Source organism: Lemur catta, chromosome 24 (assembly GCF_020740605.2).
Source record: "Lemur catta isolate mLemCat1 chromosome 24, mLemCat1.pri, whole genome shotgun sequence".
Taxonomy (NCBI): Eukaryota; Metazoa; Chordata; class Mammalia; order Primates; family Lemuridae; genus Lemur; species Lemur catta.
The window spans coordinates 9,218,145-9,238,440 of NC_059151.1; the positions used below are offsets into that span (position 1 = coordinate 9,218,145).

Genomic DNA, 20,296 nt, shown 5'->3' on the forward strand with positions numbered 1-20,296 from the left:
TGACTCCCAATCCTCAACAACCATCATCTTCTCTCACCTTGTCTTATTTCCTTTAACTTGGAATTATCTGGAAATACCTTATTCATTTTTTAATAGTCTTGCTGATGGTTGTTTTCCGCCTCTAGGAACTTGATGGACTTGTATTTACTGCAACCAGAAGAGTTTCTGGCACACAATGGGGCCTTCCATAAACATTTCTTGAATGAGTGAATTGATGATCAAAAAATAAATTCTGCGTTTTGTACAACAGGCTTGAAGGAAACACTATGTAAGTGCAGAAGTCAAGCCATGAATCTTTAAGAAGTCAGATATGGTCTGTTATCTCTTACTTTTGCTTTAAAATGGATGTTTGTGCTATTTAATTTTATCATTATCTTTAATTTGGCTTACATGCTTATCTGGGCTTGGGGTGATCTCCGTGTATAACTATTAGAGGCAGTATTGGAAGAAAAATGGATGCCATGACCATAATAAAGGCAAATGTTGATTGTACCAATGCAAAACTCGAAGCTGCCTACGAGTCAGGTAACCTAATACTTGTGAAAATTTGCTTTCAACGCTGATAATCATATCATAATTAAACCCCCTTCTTGGTGCTACACTCACGCTAGGAGAAAATTCCAAGGTGTATTAACTGGGCAGTAAAAGCAATGTCTCCCTCCCCATTCAGACTCTTCTCTTCTCTCTAAACTTCTTTCACCTGCAAAGAATGCAAAGCACAGCTTGGAGACAATGCACCTGCGTGGAAATTCATCGACACGAGGCTCCAATTAGGAGGGGATGGCAGGGAGGCGTGGACGGCTCTTAGGAAACAAAGTGTTCAGCAGCCGTATTAATAATCAATTAGAGGAGAGCCACCTGATGCTGCACATTTGGTGGCACTTCCAGCTGCCAGCAGCTTTTTGCCCTGGCAGTATCAGCTGAAAAAAAAAAAATCTGTTCCCTTTTTATCAGGACTAAAGTCAGCAAAATAATCCATATTCTTCTGCACTTCACTCCCTATTTTCCCACTTGCTAATGAGAGATGCAAATGTTGATAAATAAGACCGCGTTTTTTTTTTTTTTTTTTCCAGCACAACTGGGTCAATACGTTGAACATTGTGCCCTGTTCCTCCAATTAAACTCCTATGAGAAATAGCTCGATTATAATTAGAGGAGCAATTATCCCCTTGTTAGAGGTGAAACAAATCACAGGTTTTAGTGAAAAATTCAGTCTCGCTCCTTCTGCCATGCCAACAATTCTTGCATCCATTGGTGTTTGGATCCCAGGACTCTCCAAAAGAGATGATCTGATGGAATAAAGCATCTCTGAGTATATTTGTAGCTCACCATGTGACACTAAGCATTTTCTAGGCATAAAATGAAATGAGCAAAGAGGGATTCATTTCACAGAGAGCTGCTATTATGCCATTGGAGCAACCCAGCACCCGTTCTACGGGCTTATTAATTTTCTTGCTTCTTCAGGGAGATGGGGAAAAAGTTTATCTGTTGGAAGGGAGGCAGATGCCTCACCAGAAATTGGAAGAAAACAATTATATTTTTGGTTTGATGCTAGCAAAAGTGTTATAAAAAAAAAAACCAACTAAGCAATATCATTTTAGAGTATTCCCAGGATTAGTTTTTCTTTCATCTAGTTTACTTTAAAATTTTAATAATATTATTAACACCACCCTTATCGTCATTCAACTAAAGTATCTCTCATTGACCTGTTTTCTTTCTGGTCCTAGTCAAGTCCCTGCTCTCAAAGTTCAGATGAATGGAGTTTCTCACCCCACACTGAGTTCTCTCAGTAGGGCTGCATTGTCAGAGCTGAAAAATAGCCTTTTTCTAGAAAGTTCTATTTCCTGAGGTGAAATCTCCGTGTCCCCTCCAACAAGGCCTCTTTCTTTCATTTGGTTAAATACGCTTAGAGAATCTACTAAGTGACCTAGAACCTGCTGGCATTGGAGAGAAAATATGAACAGAAATATTTTTGTCCTATTTCATCACACTCTAGTCAGACAGGCAGAAGGGTAAATGGATCAATTTCGACATAAGTGGTAGTGTCACTCAATACTCTGCTCTTGTGCTAAGGAAGCCATGCAGTTACTAAATATTTTGAAAAACATCCCTAGGTATAAAGAGAGAGCTTAGGGAGACCAGAGGAGGGAGCAGACGAGCCTAGAGCTCTGCGTGCTTCATGCCTGGGGTCCCCCAGCACAGTTTTCCTTAACCAATGAGTATTGGAAGGAATTCTTCATCGATACTGTCGCTATCTGGAGAGAGGGAACATAAGGAATCCTGGCTTGGCTTCTTCCTCCTTCTCACTCTCTTTCTTTGGGGTTTGAAAAGATCTACCAACAGTAGCCTCAGGCCAAATTTCCTCTTTGGGAGAAAATATGAGAGTTGGTCCAGTGCCTTGAGACCATGAGGACGAAATGAATAACAGCGACTTTAAAGATCAGAGCAAGGACAGCAGTACATTGTGACTTGCTATCGACAGTTACATGAACAAGTCCTTTGAAAGTGTTGAAAGGGCATTTCCCTGTTTTCTAAAGCTCACGTTATGATCTTAATTTGTAGTGTTTATGGACTCCCACCAAAGCAAATGACTAGAGAACACAGGAGGGTGTCTTGGTGATTCTTCATAGAACTGAAGCTCCCCCTAGATATACCCCACGGTGCCCAGTGGAGGGGCAAGGTGTTTGGTGACAATTTTGAATTCAAGAAATTGAATTCAGTCTTCTGTGGATTGATAAATTATATAATAACAGCATTAATAATGGCTGATATTTCTTGAGCTCTTTTGACATGTTGTGATTGTTGTATATATCATCTCATTTAAATCTCATAACCACAATGCATAGATATTATCATCTTCTTTTTATAATTGAAGAAACTTTAGCTCAAAAAAACTTTTAAAATACCTTGCCCAAAGTCAAATGGTTTAAATGCTTGGGTTTAAACCTGGAGTTCTGGAAGGAGATTAGCTAGCATTCCCTTATCTATAGTGGAGACTATAGAATGCTAAACTAGGGGAGAAATGAAATATTATTACCTTAGAAATGCCTATGCTATTATTTGCACCAAAAGCGGTGCTATCATAACTAAGACAAAAGTTCTTGAAAAACTTACTGCTTTGGACAGTAGGGGAGATAATTACTGCTTCCTTGGTATTCTGCAAAGTATGAACTTCCTTCATTGGATTGTTAGACGTATGCTTATAATCAGCTCTGTGTTCATTAACATTTATTATCTGACTCTTTCTCAGAATCATTTGCCTCGGATACTACAGGAGCACATACCAAGTCTGGCCTGGTAGCCTAAGGACTGATGCTAACTCTTACAAAGCACACGAGTTTTACCTGCTGAGTTTCCTTTAAGAGCAAGATTCCATTTTATCCTATTTTATGCTTTAAGATTCTTTAAATAAACAAATGAAATATTAAATAATGAAGGCATTTATATTTAAATTTAAATGATCACATAATCCTTTAACTCACCAAGGTACCTTTCAATCCCTTCCTTTTTAATTTATCTGCCCCTTTTGAGCAAATGGCAGCTGTAATGTGTCATGTTAAGGTATTCATTAGCTTTCTGATCTTGGCGATTTTAATAGTGCTGAAAAGAAATCCACACAGAAATTTATTAGCCTGCTCTTGAGCATGTGTTTGATCTCTCTTCTGACTTCAAGGAAAGTGAAAAAGAAATACACATTAAATATAGTTCTTTGAATGTCAAATGGGTAGATGATTTTGGAGCTTGCCAAGTGTTAATTGGTCTCTTCCCCAGTGATGATACAAATAGAATTCACAGCCAATTAGTTTGCAGTCATGAATCTTTACTCCATGACAAAGTGAACTACTTTGTTGAGAAGACTGAAAAAAAGGAAGAAATTATTAGGATCTCCTCCAGGAAAGTCTTTGCAAGGATCAGTTACTCTTAAGAAACCTTGAGTAAAAACAAGGCTATGGTTACTCACGCTGCTGCTCGTATGTTTTGGTCTTTAAGGTGGTTTAATGGAGGAAGTTGGCATTAAAATTTTAGAAATACCATTAAGGAGACATATGCACTATTGTAATCATCCAAATGAAATATTTGAACTAAATAACACTGTCTCAGTGCTGGAAGATAAGGTTTGGTGTTGTTGAATAAAATAGCTACAATCACGAACAGTCTCTCATACAATTGGCATGAGATGCCAATTACAGGGCAAAAATAGCTCTCTTCTTTTCAAAGTAAAAAAAGGAAATTTCATTAAAATTTCCGTTGAGTCTTTGCATTGACTCATAGAGAGATGAATGGCGGAAAGAGAAAAACGGATTTGTTTCATAAAGCCCCTGCCTAAATTTTCAATTTATTAATTACCATTATTAATTTGGAAAGAGCAATCAGATATTAGAGCTTGTTGTCATGGGACCAGCTAACTGAGCTGACTCCAAGTTCTGCTTCAATCTCCAAAAGATTGAAAAACTACGAGATGTCAAAAAATAAGTGCATTACGAGTTATGAATCGCTTTTTGGACGCTGCTGAAAGTGTCGATACTATTTTTCAATTTCGCGGACAGACAAAATTTCAGTGTCTGATTTTGTAAAAATCAGCTGACCCACATGCAGGTCCGAATTGCAACAACTGAAATCTGTCTCTTTCCACATACACAATCAATCAAGAGTAAAACTTTCAAACGACTCAATGTAGTTTGGAGGCTAAAAAGCACCACCAGCAAATTGGCAGCTACGCCATTTGTCACATTAAAGAGTGCCTGGGTTTGTAGGACACTGGCTAAGGCAATACTGTTGTACGCATATAACGATGTCTCCTAATAATCATAGGGTAACAGTTTTTAAAGTTTGGGATTATTTGCTAACAAATGAAAGACACAGTATTAGTTTTCCTCAAAAGTGTGCCCTAAGATGATGGTGACCGTGTCCAGGAGAGCATGCAAGCTCTGCAGGGCCGTGGAGGCCAATCCCCTAGATACAGGCATTTGCAAAGGGCCCTGTATTGTTTGGTGCTAAGGAAAAGTCATGGTGTGAATCTGATTCGTAATACTTCATGAGCCATGAATATGCTTTGTTATACCCGAAACAAAAAAAATGAAAATGAAGAACTGGATGGAAAGCTTATCAATGAAACTAATGGACACGCTTTATTCCTCAAACGTTTTCATTCATGCTGTGTGGATATGGCTTTTAGGTATGTCCACAATTACATCATGAAAGAGGAAACAGACATGTGCAATGCACAAGCTCACACTCACACACACCCACACACCCACACACCCACCCCCACACACACACACTCTTCTTAACATTCCCATTTTTTGGCATATTACCAAGAATAAGAAAATTAAGGGCACATTATTAAGTCCTACCTTCTCTACGATAAACGCCAGATAAAATAAAGCAGTGATTTTGATTTCTTGAAAGAGAAGGACAAAATTAAACCAAGCTGCCTGTGGCTTTGTCCGGTGGGGCATTCTAATTGACTCCCGTGTCATTAATCAGTTCCCAATCAATCTATTTTGCCAGCAGCCAGCAGTTAGTCCCCATTAGCGACCATTCATCACTCCAAACCCCAATTCGCTGCGCCATTAGCCATAGGGCTAGGCCTCTGTTAGAATCCCAAGTGCCACATGCGACATGCAAAGAAGTTTTGCTACTCACCTCTGCCACTGGGATCCCTTCGGGCGGTCGACACTGGAGTAAGACTTCCTGTTCCAAGGATACTTCCTTCCCTAGGGGCTCCTGTTCAAATGTCTTCCGTAGATCTGCAAATACAGGTGATAAAATACATGTCAAATCTAAATACCATTTATTCATTTATATCAATTGCAAAAATAATTTTTCTGGCTTAGTGTTTTATATGTCATTGGACTTTTTTTTAACCACACATTGTTAATACTACACCATAGTCTGGCTGACTGTTTTCTATATGGTGGAAATTATGAAATTCAGAGGCTATGCACTGTTACTACTTTAAACTTCAATGGAAGCTCTTGGAGATGCTCATTTTAGCAATTAGTGAAGTCCTTTAACTGCATTTCCTTAGCATTTCTTAATAATCAACTATGATGATCCCATATTTAATCAAAAAAACCCCATTCTCATCATTCTTACTACATACAGAGTCCCTTATGTACATAAATATTTTTCTATTTTCTCACAATCAATATTATTAAAGCTGTCATAACTCTGGAATCTTCTTAAAATTTATTTTTTAATTGGCAAATAATAATTGTGTATATTCATGGAGTACATATGGATGTTTCTATATATTAATATATATAATGTATGGGGATCAGATCAGGGTAATCAGTATACCCATCATCTCAAACATTTATCATTTCTTTGTGTTGAGAACATTCAATATTCTCCTTCTAGCTATTTTAAACTACACAATGTATTACTGTTACATATAGTCATCCTACAGTGGTATAGAACAATAGAATTTATTTCTCCCATGTAGTTGTAATTTTGTATCCTTTAACAAATCTATCCCCATCCCTCTCTTCCCCCTGCCCTTCTAGTATCCTCTAGGATCCCCTGTTCTGCTTTATACTTCCATGAGGGCAATGATTTTTAGCTTCCACAGATGAGTAACAACATGTGGTATTTAATTTCCTGTTCCTGGCTTATTTCACGTAACATAATGTCCTCCAGATCCATCCATGTTTCTACAAATGACAGGATTTAATTCCCTTTTATGGTTGAATAGTATTCCATGGTGTATATATATCACGTTTTCTTTATCCATCCATTGGTTGTTTACACCTAGGTTGATTCTGTATCTTGGCTGTTATGAATAGTGCTGCAATCAACATGGGGGTGCAGATATAATTTCCTTTCCCCTTTGGATAAATGCCCAGTAGTGGGATGACTGGATCATGTGGCAGCTCTATTTGTAGATTTTTGAGGGACCTCCATACTGTTCTCCATAGTGGCTGTAATAGTTTGCATTCCCACCCACAGCGTGCAAGAGCTCTCTTTTCTCTGCATCCTCGCCAGCATTTAGTTTTTGTCTTTTTGATAACAGCCATCTTAACTGGGGTGAGATGACACGCAATTGTGCTTTCACTTATATTTCTTTGATTAGTGATGTTGAGCATTTTTTCAGACATTTGTTGGCCATTTGGATGTCTTCTTTTGAGAAATGTCTGGTCAGATAATTTGCCCATTTTTAAATCCAATTGTTTGGTTTGGACAGTCGGCTCCACACTGCCCCCCTGGACTTCTGTACTCCTCCCTGCTACACTCCAGTGCTCTCCTGTTGACACTCTAGTCACATCTTAGCTGTTTATTCTTTGTCTTTGTCCCCTGTGTGGAGAGCAAATGCCAGGCGTGTCTAGTCAGCCTTTTTGCTTCTAAGCTTAGAGGTTCTTTTATATTTTTATTTTTTTGAGACAAAAGTCTTGCTCTGTCTCCCAGAGTGCAACAGAGCTATTGTCATAGTTGACAGCAACCTCAAACTCCTGGGCTCAAACCATTCTCCTGCCTCAGCCTCTTGAGTAGCTGGGACTACAGGTATGTGCCACCATGCTCAGCTAATTTTTATATTTTTTGTAGTGACAGGGTCTTGCTATGTTGCTCAGGTTGGTCTTAAACTCCTGGACTCAAGCGATCCTCCTGCCTCCCAAAGTGTTAGGATTACACGGGCGTGAGCCACTGCGCCCAATAGCGTAAAGGTTATTTAATGCTGGGTCACTGCCTTCATTTTGGCTCTAGGTTGTGCCTTGAGCCCAGGCTTGCCTCAACTCTAGAAAATGACCACAGCATTATCCTTCCCAAATGGGGGAGGTCCCAAAGAGGATGTGGGAAGGCTGGCTGGGGGTTCATACCCAGGGGACCTATGAGAGGAACCTCCTACAGTGTGGTACCGCTGAACACCCACTCTGGTTTGGTATCTCTTTTGGTCAAGTTACAGAGCAGAGTTTCCAGAGCCTTCCCCCCTTTTCCTCTTCCTGTCCTCAGGGATGTTTCTCCCTTGAGACACTGGAGATGCTTCCTGTGGGTTAAGGCAGGGACAAGTCTCCTGTCTGGGAACCCAAGATGATGGAGAAGCTGGTTGTCAACCTAAATCACTCTATTCCCCATGTAGAAACAGTAAGTTGGGGAGAAATTTTCCACACACTTGGTGCTGGGCAAAATGGCGGGGACAGGCATCATGCATATGGAAGTCTGGTTTGTTCTGGGATATTTCTGGTGATAATCTCAGTGCTGCATATTTGCTTTTGGTTTTCTGTGGGGAGAGGTGAGGAGTGAAGCCATCTTGCTTCTCTGGTGCCATTTTGGAATCTTTTGGAATCAGAGCTCTGGAATCTTTTGATCAATACTCAAAAGCCACATTCTGTTTCAGAGTGGAAAACAGAATGGAGTTCTTAAAGCAAGCATATAACTTCTTGAGATGTTTCCAATATAAGGAATGGGAAAGAGTAACTACTGACAAGATTCCAGAAATATCTCTAAATCTAATCATGTGGCCAATCTTCAAGTAGAAGATTGGTCATTTCTACTCAAATATACCAAGTACCAAATTATATATTTATATAGTTATGGTTGTTACAGAAATATGTAGCTGAGTTTTAAAAACGATTATAGGTGGACATAACCATGTTAGAAACCAGTGTGTCATTTTAAACACACCAGAAGCACATACTTCGCAAGATAGGTTTTAACTAAACCGTCATTGAATACCATATACTTATTTTATTTGAATGGTTTGGCTTTAAACTTCATATAAATTTTATATAATTTCTAAAGTTAAAAAATTAATTCAGTCCTAGAGCTTTGAAGCAGCTTTTTAAAAAGCCCACAAAAATTTTATTTCATGCATGTACAGTTCAGTTCCTTCCAATAAAAAGTTATTAGAATTTTATCCAGTGAATTTTAGTAAAAAAATCAATGCTTCTGCTTTACCATCCCACATCCCTGATAAAGACACGAGAATCTGAAAGCACCATTTCAGCCTGTTGAACTAATGGGTGGAAACACGAAGCACTAGAAGTATATCCCTCATAGAGCTCAACCAGAAAGAACCACCTGGAAAAATGCACTGAGAAAAAAATCTATCCTGACACACTTGCCATTTTGTTGAATTTCTTGGCAGAAGAAAACCTTCAAGATTATAGGGCTTGTGAGAAATTTATGGATCTAGGAAGGTAGGAGGTAAGACAAGAGGCTCTCCTAATGTGACAATTTCCATCAGAAGGGTACTTTTAATTTGTTATCAATAAATTGAGTATATTAAAGAAATGAACATTTAGAATCCACAGTTATCGTATCTTGAAAGTAATCTAAGCCATGTTCTTATTTGACATATGAACAACACATTTGCCAAATTATCCAAAGACTCACAGCAAAATATTAATAACTGATGCTACGATAAAACCCGCTAACCCTGGATTTTCCAGATTTTTCCATCCCACATGTCCCTCTGATATCACTTTTGGTTAATCTTCTCCCTTCCAGCACAAACATTAAAAACTTCCTCTTCTGATATGATAGTTTCCCTTGGTTTTTTGATCTGCATTCAGATAAAATTTTTGGCAAGACACCCAATACCAATAAAAAGAACAGCAGTGAATGACTTTTATGGGACAAAACGTTCCCGACAAGGTGTATCTTGTTTGTGCAAAATGGTTCTAAAGAACTCCCATCTGATGTGGCGTAGGGCAGAGACAGAATGACTGCAACGAGTTCTCAAATTAAATGACATATTGACACACTCTTACTGAAATTAATCAGGATATCACAAAGTGAGGGCTAAGAACAAGAAAAAGTGAGGCATAGTATATGGTTCCAAACAAAGCAATGTCATTTAGTATTTATGAATTACCTTCTTATGGCAGACATTGTATTAGGTACTTAGGATAGAGATGTGTAAGATGCACAACCAAGACTAGAAAGTAGGCTGAGGTCTGCTGATGAAAACCTCTCTCCCTTGAGCTAAGGAATGGCAAACTCTAAACGCTCCTGACCAAAGGAGGGAGATCAGATGTCCTATTGCCCTTGGAGTGGTAGGTGGATTGACGTGAGGAATCAGACGTCAGTGAGGGACCCATTTGAATAGACCAGGAGGGAGGACAAGATCCTGAACTCAGCTAGTGATCGTGGACAGGAAGAGGAGGAGGCAATTCCAGAAATAAATAGATTATACCTTCAGGAACACTTAGTCATTTGGAGAGTTCCAGGAGGCAAAGATGATGCTATATTCTTAGCTACCGCATTGTTAAGTTGGTATCAAAGCTCAGCGAAATGGTATCATTGAAATGGCTCAATGGTGGGCAGAAAGAAAGCATTTCTTTGGGGACATGTTCAGTTTAGTGAAATCTGTAGGACACTCATATGGAACAGTCTAGATCATGGTGTCTACAGCTCAACACTGTTCACTTCAGGGACTGAATAATTCCTTGTGGAGGGGTTGTCCTTTGCATAGTAGGAGAACCTCCTCCCAGCCATGACAAAGTAAATGATTCTAGACAATGTCACACGTCCCTTGAGGGGAAAAATCACCCCCAGTTGAGAACCACTTGTCTAGAGCTTGGAAAAGACATCCTGGTCAGACTTCTTGTGTTTCACTGTCTAGGCAAGAGCTGAAGCACTGGAAGTAGATGACATCACCAGGGAGAGACGGCCACGTAGAGAAAAGAGGGCAGGAACATTTAAGAGGAAAAGCTGCCAGCCACAACGACACAGATTGAACAAAAGAAGTAGGAGAAAACCCAACGAGAGAAGTGTCAGAGGAGCCAAGGGGAAAATGAGGTTTGAAGAAGTGGGGAGGTCGACAGGACAATGACAGCCAGGGACTCAGAAAGGGGAGAAGGAGTCATTGGTCTGGGAAATTTAGGAATGAAGGGGGAGTAGAAGCCAAGTTGTGTTGAGGATGGAACAGGAATTGGGGAAATGGTCAGTATGAGTACCTACTTCTCTTTGCCAAAATTGTATAGTGACAAAAGTCACCGGCACCATTAAAGGGCAATAGGTTTGAGTGCAGCATGCTATAATTCTGCTTAGAATATGGTGTAGTCTTTGGCATAGTTTTCAAATGAAGGCACATTTTATGTAGACCTTTGTTTCCTAATTGAGAATGGTCATGACCAAGAGGCGTATACTTCAAGAGATAGGTTTAACTAAACCCTCACGGAATACCATAGAATTATTTGAATGGTTTGGCTTTAAACTCTATATAAATTGTATCTAACTTCTAAAATGATCTCACACTTAGCTCCCCACAAGGCAATACTTCTTCCTGAAAAACCCTTTTAATTCCTGCCATAAAACCTCTTTCCTCGCTCTCAGGTTGTGTAATGAGCACAGGATATATCGCAGCTATGCAGCAAGACAGCTGCTCATTTGAGCATCCTCCGCAGCTTGCACACGGTGGGTGGGGAAGGTTTTAAGCAAACCCTTTATCATTTGGGGAGATGTGATGGGCAGGCTGGATGCCTCGCAGGCAGAAGGAACACAAGGGTGACGAATGAATAAGCATAAAAAACGGACACTTGTCAGCTAGGCATCAGACAAAAAACAGAATGGCTCAGAGTAATGTGGATATTCCTATCAGGAAAAAAAAAAAAAAAAAAAAAGATGAATTTCTGCCCTTGGAAGACATTTAGGATTCTATATTTCTGTTTTCTTTCCATTAGTTTTCAGGCTGCTACTAAAATAAGTACAAAGTCCTTTCATTATAACCTAGATTATTACTTTTGCAAAGTCAACGTGGCCTACCTCTGATTGAGTCACTGATTCTACCAATCAAAAGAAAATCCAGCTTTTGTCGTATGCATGCATTCAGAGGGATGTTTACTTAAAGAACACGAATATTGGCTTACTAAAGCCATACATCGAAATCCAATTAGCAGACGTAGAATCAGACCTGAAACAACATGGATTTCTATTTACCATTTATATATAATCAAAGAAAGTCTTTCTGAACACACACACGTGCACACAGTGTCTCATTTTTTTTATTGTAAAATGTTGATGCTTTCAATGATTATTTTTTGCACAGTAATATTGTGGTTATAAATTATCTATGATGTGGAAAACAGTGATTCATGGCGTTCTGCAAACATGCACTCTGCTTTTTCACAATGTGGTTAACAGAAAAGCAAACTAACTGGGAGACAGAGAGACTTTCTGGCCCTCGCTTTCTGCATTTGTAAAACAAAAATGAATTACTGGATGCTTCTGCAGAACTCTTTTGCTATAAGGACCTATTATTGACTAGACTAATATTTTAAATATGCATTTTAGGGGAAAAAGTTTATCTTTTTTGTAATAAGGTGTTTCTTGGTTGCAATCATTAGCATCTAAGAGAAATAACACAAGCAATTATTTTTCTGAAGTCTAGGAGTTGGTGTATCTTTGAAAAGAATAACTTGTAATACTCCACTCGGAACAATTTCCATGGAACTTTGGAACACTTCAATCTATAGGTATAGGAAAGAGTTAGAAATTGGGCATGGGGGTGGATTCCAAAAGATTTAATATTAAAAATGTTAGTAAATTCTTTGTATAAATCCTGGAGAGTGATATACTCCAGAAGAGCAGATGAAAATTAAAGCTCTGATAATTGCAAATGCACTGAGAGCTACTTTGATAAAAACACTAATTTTCTGTCTCCGTGGGACAGAGAGGATGGAGGGAAATGCCTACCCAAGATAGCATGCAAGGAAGCCTGTCATGCCAACGTGCACATTTACAAAAGGGGCAGAAAATCATGCCTTCTCTGCTGAGCAACTCTGAAAAGGGTGAGTGTGGCCCTATAATAGCAAAGTGAAGCCTGAAGAGACCATGGCTTTGGGCTTTGAGTGTAATGGGTCACACTACATCCATGCACCAGGGAGCCCTGCTGATTTTGGAAGCAGACTATTACTATCTCAGCAAAAAGATCACCCTATGCTATTTAAGCAGGCAGGTTGCTGATACTATTGTCTTTGAAAAAGAGAAGCATTCTAAGTTTTACAAAATGATTTACATTTATTAAAAATGTTTATTCCCTCACCAATGCTACCTACCCTCATGATACAGAAAGATTTATTAGAATACAATATTTTTTTATTAGACTGATACCATGAAGTCAAGAATTCTTCAATGGCTACCCTTCAATAGACTATTCTAGTGGAAATCTAAATCCTTAAATTCCACAGAAGGATAAGATATAAATGGAATATCACATTACTAATGCTGACCATTTTTTTTTTGTTTTGAGACCTCAGAGTTTTGCAAATATTAAAATATATACTGAACTTGAAAAAGGTTTGGAAGATTATAAAGCACAAAAGGCATGTAATAAATTATTACAACTGTACCTATTATTTGCTCAGAGAATTTTAGAATGAAAGATGGTTATTCACATGTATAAATATTCAACATGCCATTCTCTTACATACCTTGGCCCTCCATAAACAATAGTAAAAGCCAATGTTAAAAAGTACAAAATTGAGTAAACAGAAAATGTCAACATGTATCACACACAGCATTATCTGTGTGCATGTGTATGTATATATGTACACATACATATATTTGTGTGTGTTTGTGGGTGTGAGGAAGTGGGCATATGTCTAGTAGATCATTACATAAATCTATTTTTTATTTAAAAATATTAAGGAGGTACAAATGTTTTTGGTTACACGGATCGCTTTTGTAATGCTTGAGTCGCGGGTGATAGGTGTACCCATCACCCAAATAGTGTTCATTGTACCCATTAGGTAGGTTTTTGCCCCTCTCCTCTGGCCCCTCTCTCCTGCTTGATTTCCACTGAGTTTTACTTCCCTCTGTGCACATGTGTGCTCATTGGTTAGTTCCAAATCAGTAATGAATACCTGTGTTTGTTTTTTCCATTCCTGGGATATTTCACTTAGGAGAATGGTCTCCAGTTCCATCCAAATTGTTGCAAAAGGCATTCATTCATCCTCTTTTATGGCTGAGCAGCACACCATGGTATACAGATACCACATGTTATTAATCCTTTCAGGAACTGATGGGCACTTGGGTTGGTGTCACATCTTTGCAAGTGTGAATTTTGTGCTGCAAGAAACATTCGAGTGCAGGTGTCTTTTTGAGAGAAAGACATCTTTTCCTCTGGGTAGATACCCAGTAGTGGGATTGCTGGATCGAATGAATAGCAGGCCTACTTTTAGTTCCACGAAGAATCTCCATACTGTTTTCAATAGAGGTTGTACTAATTTGCAGTCCCACCAACAGTGTATAAGGATTCCTTTCTCTCTGCAATCATGCCGACATCTGTTTTTTTTTTGTTGTTGTTGTTTTTTTTAGTAATGGCCATTCTGAAAGGGTAAGTTTTAATTTACATTTAGTTTAATTTAGTTTTAGTTTTAATTTCCATTTCCCTGATGATTAGTGACATTGAGCATTTTTTCATATGTTTATTTGCCCAATTGTCTCTCTTTTTTTGGAAAGCTTCTGTTCATGTCTTTTGCCCACTTTTTAATGGGGTTGTTTATTTTTCTTCTTGCTGATTTGCTTGAGTTCTTTGTAGATTCTGGTTGTCAGCCCTTTATTGGAGGTATAGCTTGCAAATATTTTCTCCCGTTCTGTAGGTTGTCTCTTTGCTCTGTTGATTGTTTCCTTAGCTGTGCAGAAGGCTTTTAGTTTAATCAAGTCCCATTTATTTATTTTTGTGATTGCTGCAATTGCCATTGGGGTCTTCTTCATAAATTCTTTGCCTAGGCTGATATTTAGAAGAGTTTTTCCTACATTTTCCTCTAGAATTCTTATGGTTTTATGCCTTACATTTAAGTCTTTTATCCATCTTGAATTAATTTTTATGAGTGGTAAGAGATAGGGGTCCTGTTTCATTCTTATTGATATGGCTATCCAATTTCCAGCACCATTTCTTGAATAGGACTTCTTTTCTCCAGTGTACATTGTTGTTTGCTTTGTCAAAGATCAGTCTGGCTGTAGGCAGGTGGTTTTATATCTGGGTTCTCTATTTTGTTCCATTGGTCTATGTCTCTATTTTTGCACCAATACCATGTTGTTTTGCTTACTGCAGTCTAATGAACACAGGCGATGAATGTATTTTTAATTTTTTTAAAAAAGCTGTTTTAATGTGTTTTCAAAGTGCTCCTCTACCAAATAATTCCATGGTCACTTAAAATAGTAATACCTGTATTCTCAAAGGGAAAAAAATATGCCTTTCTTTCAATAATGATGAAAGGAACTAACTATGTCGTCATTGTGGAATAGAATTTATGCTTAAATCACTAAATCTGGTGGTTAATGGGAAATGACTGCTGTGAACCTACCAGTGTAGCACGTTTGGGGAGAACTAGATTAGTCTTCAGAGCTTCGGGCACTTATTAACAGTGACAAATGTCTGACTTAATGTCATAGAACCCTAAAATGTTGGCCATGGTTTTCTTTTCCACAAATAGAGAATCTTATCTTTGCTGGAACATTTAAAAATCATGAAAATATTATTATATTAAGCAATTCATTGTGATTTTCAAAAGTAAGGGATATACTATATTTTAAAAAGTTGGAGGATTTTTCCTTCTTTTACTTGACTTTTCTTCTCAACTATCATAAACTATAAAACAAACAAAAACTGATCAACCAACCAACAAAAATGGACTACATGCAGTCCACTGTGAGGTTAGAGTGAAAAGTCAAGAATTATTAACATGCTACAACTCTGTGCAATGAACTAAACTGGGAACAAAAGTTTGCTAAAACTCAGATTCACCATTTCCTAAACGGGTGACTTGGGCAAGTTACCTAACATTTCCATGCTTCCATTTTGTTATTCACAAAATGAGGAAAATATGAATAACAGAACCTCCCAATAGGATGTTATATGGGGAATGTCATGGTTAACATGCACAAAGGGGCTTCCAACAGGTACACAGTAAGCACATCATAAATGATGGCTACCAGGACACAGACTTCTTTAAAGAAGAAATAAAGACGACAGATTTTGTTCTTTTCTCCATTATTTCATAATCTCATTTTGCTTTGTTAAGGGCTACAGTTCTGTCCACTCTTAGGAATTTACCGTGAAAACTTTCATGGTATCATAACACATATACAAGGGACAGAGGTCAGAATGATCTTTAAGCAAATCAGCACTGGGATTATCTTGGTAATGTCTTCAGTTGTTCCAAGGCCTAGCTGTCCCTTGCTGTGGTCCCCAACTCCTGGACCCTGGTACCAGTCCCTGGCCTGTTAGGAATTGGGCGTACAGCACCCCCTGAGGTCTGCCTCCTCCACCCTGCACAGACCAACCCCCCTACCCTCACTGCTGTCTGTGAAAAAATTGTCTTCCACGAAACTTAAGAATTGGGCTGCACAGCAGAAGGTGAGCGGTGGGTGAGTGAGAGAAGCTTCATCTATATTTACAGCCGCTCCCCATTACCTGCATTACGTTGGGGGCTGCTGCCTTACTACACCAAGATCATTTCAATAGAGAAATCCCAAGCAAACAAAGTCCCTTTAGAATGGCATACAAATCAGCCATTCTTCTTTATTTCTTGACTTTGGGGGCATTTATAGGATACATACATTTGTATTCAGATAGTCTTGCTAAGAGTATTTTACAAAATAAATATTTTAGAGCTAGAATTCCAAATGACATCCATTACAGAGAAAAATATCCATTGGAGCCACTCTTTGATATTCACCCTGCATTTTTAGTTTCAGGAAAAAAATGATTTTATGTCATCACAATATTTTTTGAGGTATGTATTAGGGATAAGTAATAAGAAACATGGCAACTTTATGGATGAGGAAGCTGACATATCAAAAAGTTAAGGCTCTTTTCTCAGAGCACAAAGAAAAGAATGCAATGATTGCAGACAAACTTTTTGTTGTTGTTGTTTGCAAATAAGTATTTTAGCCATAAAGTTCACTTTCCGTGGGGCATAAAACATACTTTAATGACACATTTTCATCCAGTGGGTTACCAGCTCTGCTTACAACATATGTATAAATGATTTCCCCAAAAATATGACTTATGAAACAATGTTCTATAAATTGGTTGTCTACTTCTTAGAATAAATACAAGCTATAAATACCTATGAATTTGTGGGGCTGCCGTGAAACTTGGGAACTTCTGCCCATGTGCAAAAGGAAATATGTTCAGAAAAATATAGACTGGTACAATCAGTATGTGTTATAACTTTTAATCTTGAAAATGGAATGCCATGATGAACTATTTATTACTAATAGGACTCTTGAGATTTATAAGAAACAAGGAGAAATTGATTGTTAAAAAATTCTCTCGTCTAGAAATAGTCTAAAGGACTTAATCTAATTGAAAATATGGCGCTTTTTTTTTTTTTTTTAGTTATAACTGGATTGCACAAGAGCTCAGACCACAAGTCAGAAATGCACTTTAGTAAACAGGCCGTCTGTTCTTGTGCATGGGGGAAGCCTGCCGAGTTCTACCAAGACATTTGATATGACGCTACTAGAACTGTTTGTGGCATGACCTACATCCTTCAGGATGCCTAGGGAGAGAAATGTATTGTTTGGTTAAATTGTATAATTAAGTTTGTTTTATGCCAAAGAGAGTAAACAGGTAGGAAATGACAAAGTTTGAGGCCAGGAGTTTGAGACCAGCCTGGACAACATAGTGAGATCCCATCTCCAGAAAAAAATAGAAAAATTATTAATAGCTGGGTGCAGTGGCATGCATGCACCTTTAGTCCTAGCTACCCGGGATGCTGAGATGAGGGGATTGCTTGAGTCCAGGAGTTTTGGGGTTGTAATGAGCTGTGATCCTGCCACTGCACTCCAGCCTGGGCAACAGAGCAAGACCCAGTCTCAAAAAAAAAAAAAAAAAAAGAAAAAATTATCAGCAGAAGTCAGGCAAGGGTGAAACCCTTCAGCATGAACAAAAATAGCTGAAAGGCATGGAAATCAAAATATTTCTAATCCAGTGTGACTAAATGTGAAAATTCTTAGTGGTCAGAGCTAGAAATATAGTTTGGATATGTGAACTATAAAATGTGGTCACTATTGGCTGAACTGTGTCCCCTTCCAAAATTCTTATGTTGGGCCCGAACCCTCAGCACCTCAGAAGGTGACTATATTGGGAAAGAAAGCCTTAAAGAGGTGACTAAGGTAAAATGAGGCTGACAGGGTAAGGCCTGGACAAATCCGTCTGATGTCCCTATGAGAAGAGGACACACATTTAGACACACAGAGAGACTCCAGAGGAAAGACTGTATGAGGACAAAGAATGCCGCCATCTGCAAGCCAAGGAGACAAGCCCCAGAAGAAACCAAACCTGGTGACACCTTGATGTCAGACTCCTCGCCCTCAGAACTGTGACAAAGTCATTTCTGTGGTTTAAGGCACCCAGACTAGGGCATTTTGGTATGGCAGCCCCAGCAAGCTAATGCAATGGCATACGCCACCATAAGGAATCTTGACTTTATCTCAAAAGTCATTTTGAAGCAGAAGCGGAGGTGAGATGGGACGAGACCTGAGTTTTAGGGAGATCGCAACTGTGGTCACACGGAGGAACGACTGGAACAGAAAAGAAGACCGGAGCCCTGGAGAATAACCGGGAAGCATCTGCAATGGGTCAGATCTAGGTCAAGAAGGAGGAAAGGAAGAGACAGTAGAGAATTGGGGGCGGTGTCAGAGCCAGGATTGATGGGACTTATGTGTAAGTGACCTTGACCTTTGACTTATTCCCGAAGACGAATACTCCAGAAATTAACACAATTTGGAAAATAATGCTATGTTCTGATGCACTAGAACGGTTCCAGAATAAACAGAGACGCTTTATCTTGGTAATCTCTATTTCTAATAGGAAGACGACTCAACCCTGTTTTGACAAATGGCCAGAAAGAACTCACTAAAGGAATACAGCTGGTCTTCCTACAGCATAATTCCCACCAGATTAGAAAAAAGGCATCACCTTTTCAAAGTAGCACTAATTCTTTCATGTCCCTAAAAAAGAACTACTCAGTGCTTTGAAACAAAAAATAGAGGAATGTGTGGCTCAAATGCAGAAACCTGAGAGCAATTTTTTTTTTTTTTTTTTTTTTTGGAGACAGAGTCTCACTCTGTCACCCGAGCTGGAGTACCGCGTGGCATCAGCCTGGCTCACAGCAACCTCGAACTCCTGGGCTCAAGCGATCCTCCTGCCTCAGCCTCCCGAGTAGCTGGGACTACAGGCATGTGCCACCATGCCCAGCTAATTTTTTCTATATATATTTTTAGTTGGCCAGATATTTTCTTTCTATTTTTAGTAGAGATGGGGGTCTCGCTCTTGCTCAGGCTGGTCTCGAACTCCTGACCTCAAGCGATCCTCCAGCCTCGGCCTCCCAGAGTGCTAGGATTACAGGCGTGAGCCACCGCGCCCGGCTGATTTTTGACCAGGACTTTTGAGCAGGACTTTTGACTCTGATGCCAGAGCAGTCGCAAACCTAAACTTTCCTGTATTTCCATCAGCTCCTGACACCCCAGGTGCCCACATGTAGCAACTCACATGCAATGCGCACATACGCCTTCCGGCTCTTCGTGGTGCCCGCTGAGCTCCAAGCCACACACTGGCACCAGTAATCTTCAGGGCCAAAGAGTTCTTCCACCTGCTGGCGCGAAATCTCAATGCTCACTTCCCGGACAATGAGACCTGGTTAAGAGAAAGAAAGATTCAAGTGAAGACAAGACTCGTGCTACAGAAATATAAACCATCACATCACATTCTTCCCCCGATGATCCTTTTTGATGCAATAGATCAACATCCCAGAGATTGTCTCTCATCTCCTGTGATTTTTCTTCTGGCTCCAGTTACTTCACCCGACAACGTTTTCATTTCCTTATTTGCGTATTTCAAATCTTCTGGATTCATCTGAAGATTAAAGTGGAGTGTCTTTCTCCATATTGCTTGCAAATACTCACTTTCTACCAACGTACCTCCCTCTGTATATTCCAGTGTGAACTTGAATTTCATATCTTCAAAGGATTCTACCTCAATTATATAGGTTGTGGGTAAGATAATCATGTGCTCTACACAGCTTTGGAATAGCTAAATCTTCTTAACTCTTCACATGAGATGAGAGAGAATAACCTAAAACTAAAATCATTGTGGTAAATTAACGGTTGTCTTTCAATAATAATGGTGCCTCGTTTTTCTTGAAAGAAATACTACCCTCGGTGAACAAACCTCTGGGATCCTACCCAAAGAATATATGACTTTACAGTTTCTATGCATAGTATTTTCAAAGCCCAAAGGTTTCTTTGTAATTGTAATGTAACTAAAATTCTGATAAATCCAGCTAACACACTCAAATAATTAGGATTTATTTCACAGCATTACATAACCCTGAGTAACAAA

At 39.0% G+C, this 20,296-nt stretch overlaps 1 protein-coding gene across 2 annotated transcripts in view; it reads right to left on the reverse strand.

Moving 5' to 3' along the window:
* Positions 1 to 20,296, reverse strand: part of UNC5C (unc-5 netrin receptor C) — a 344,945-nt gene that overhangs the window by 77,952 nt on the left and 246,697 nt on the right. For both annotated transcript variants that reach the window (XM_045536735.1, XM_045536736.1), the window contains exons 3-4: positions 19,448 to 19,591; positions 5,647 to 5,750 (exon numbers count right to left, since the gene is read on the reverse strand). In XM_045536735.1, the coding sequence (XP_045392691.1) occupies positions 5,647 to 5,750; positions 19,448 to 19,591 (248 nt within the window). The remainder of the gene's footprint in view (positions 1 to 5,646; positions 5,751 to 19,447; positions 19,592 to 20,296) is intronic.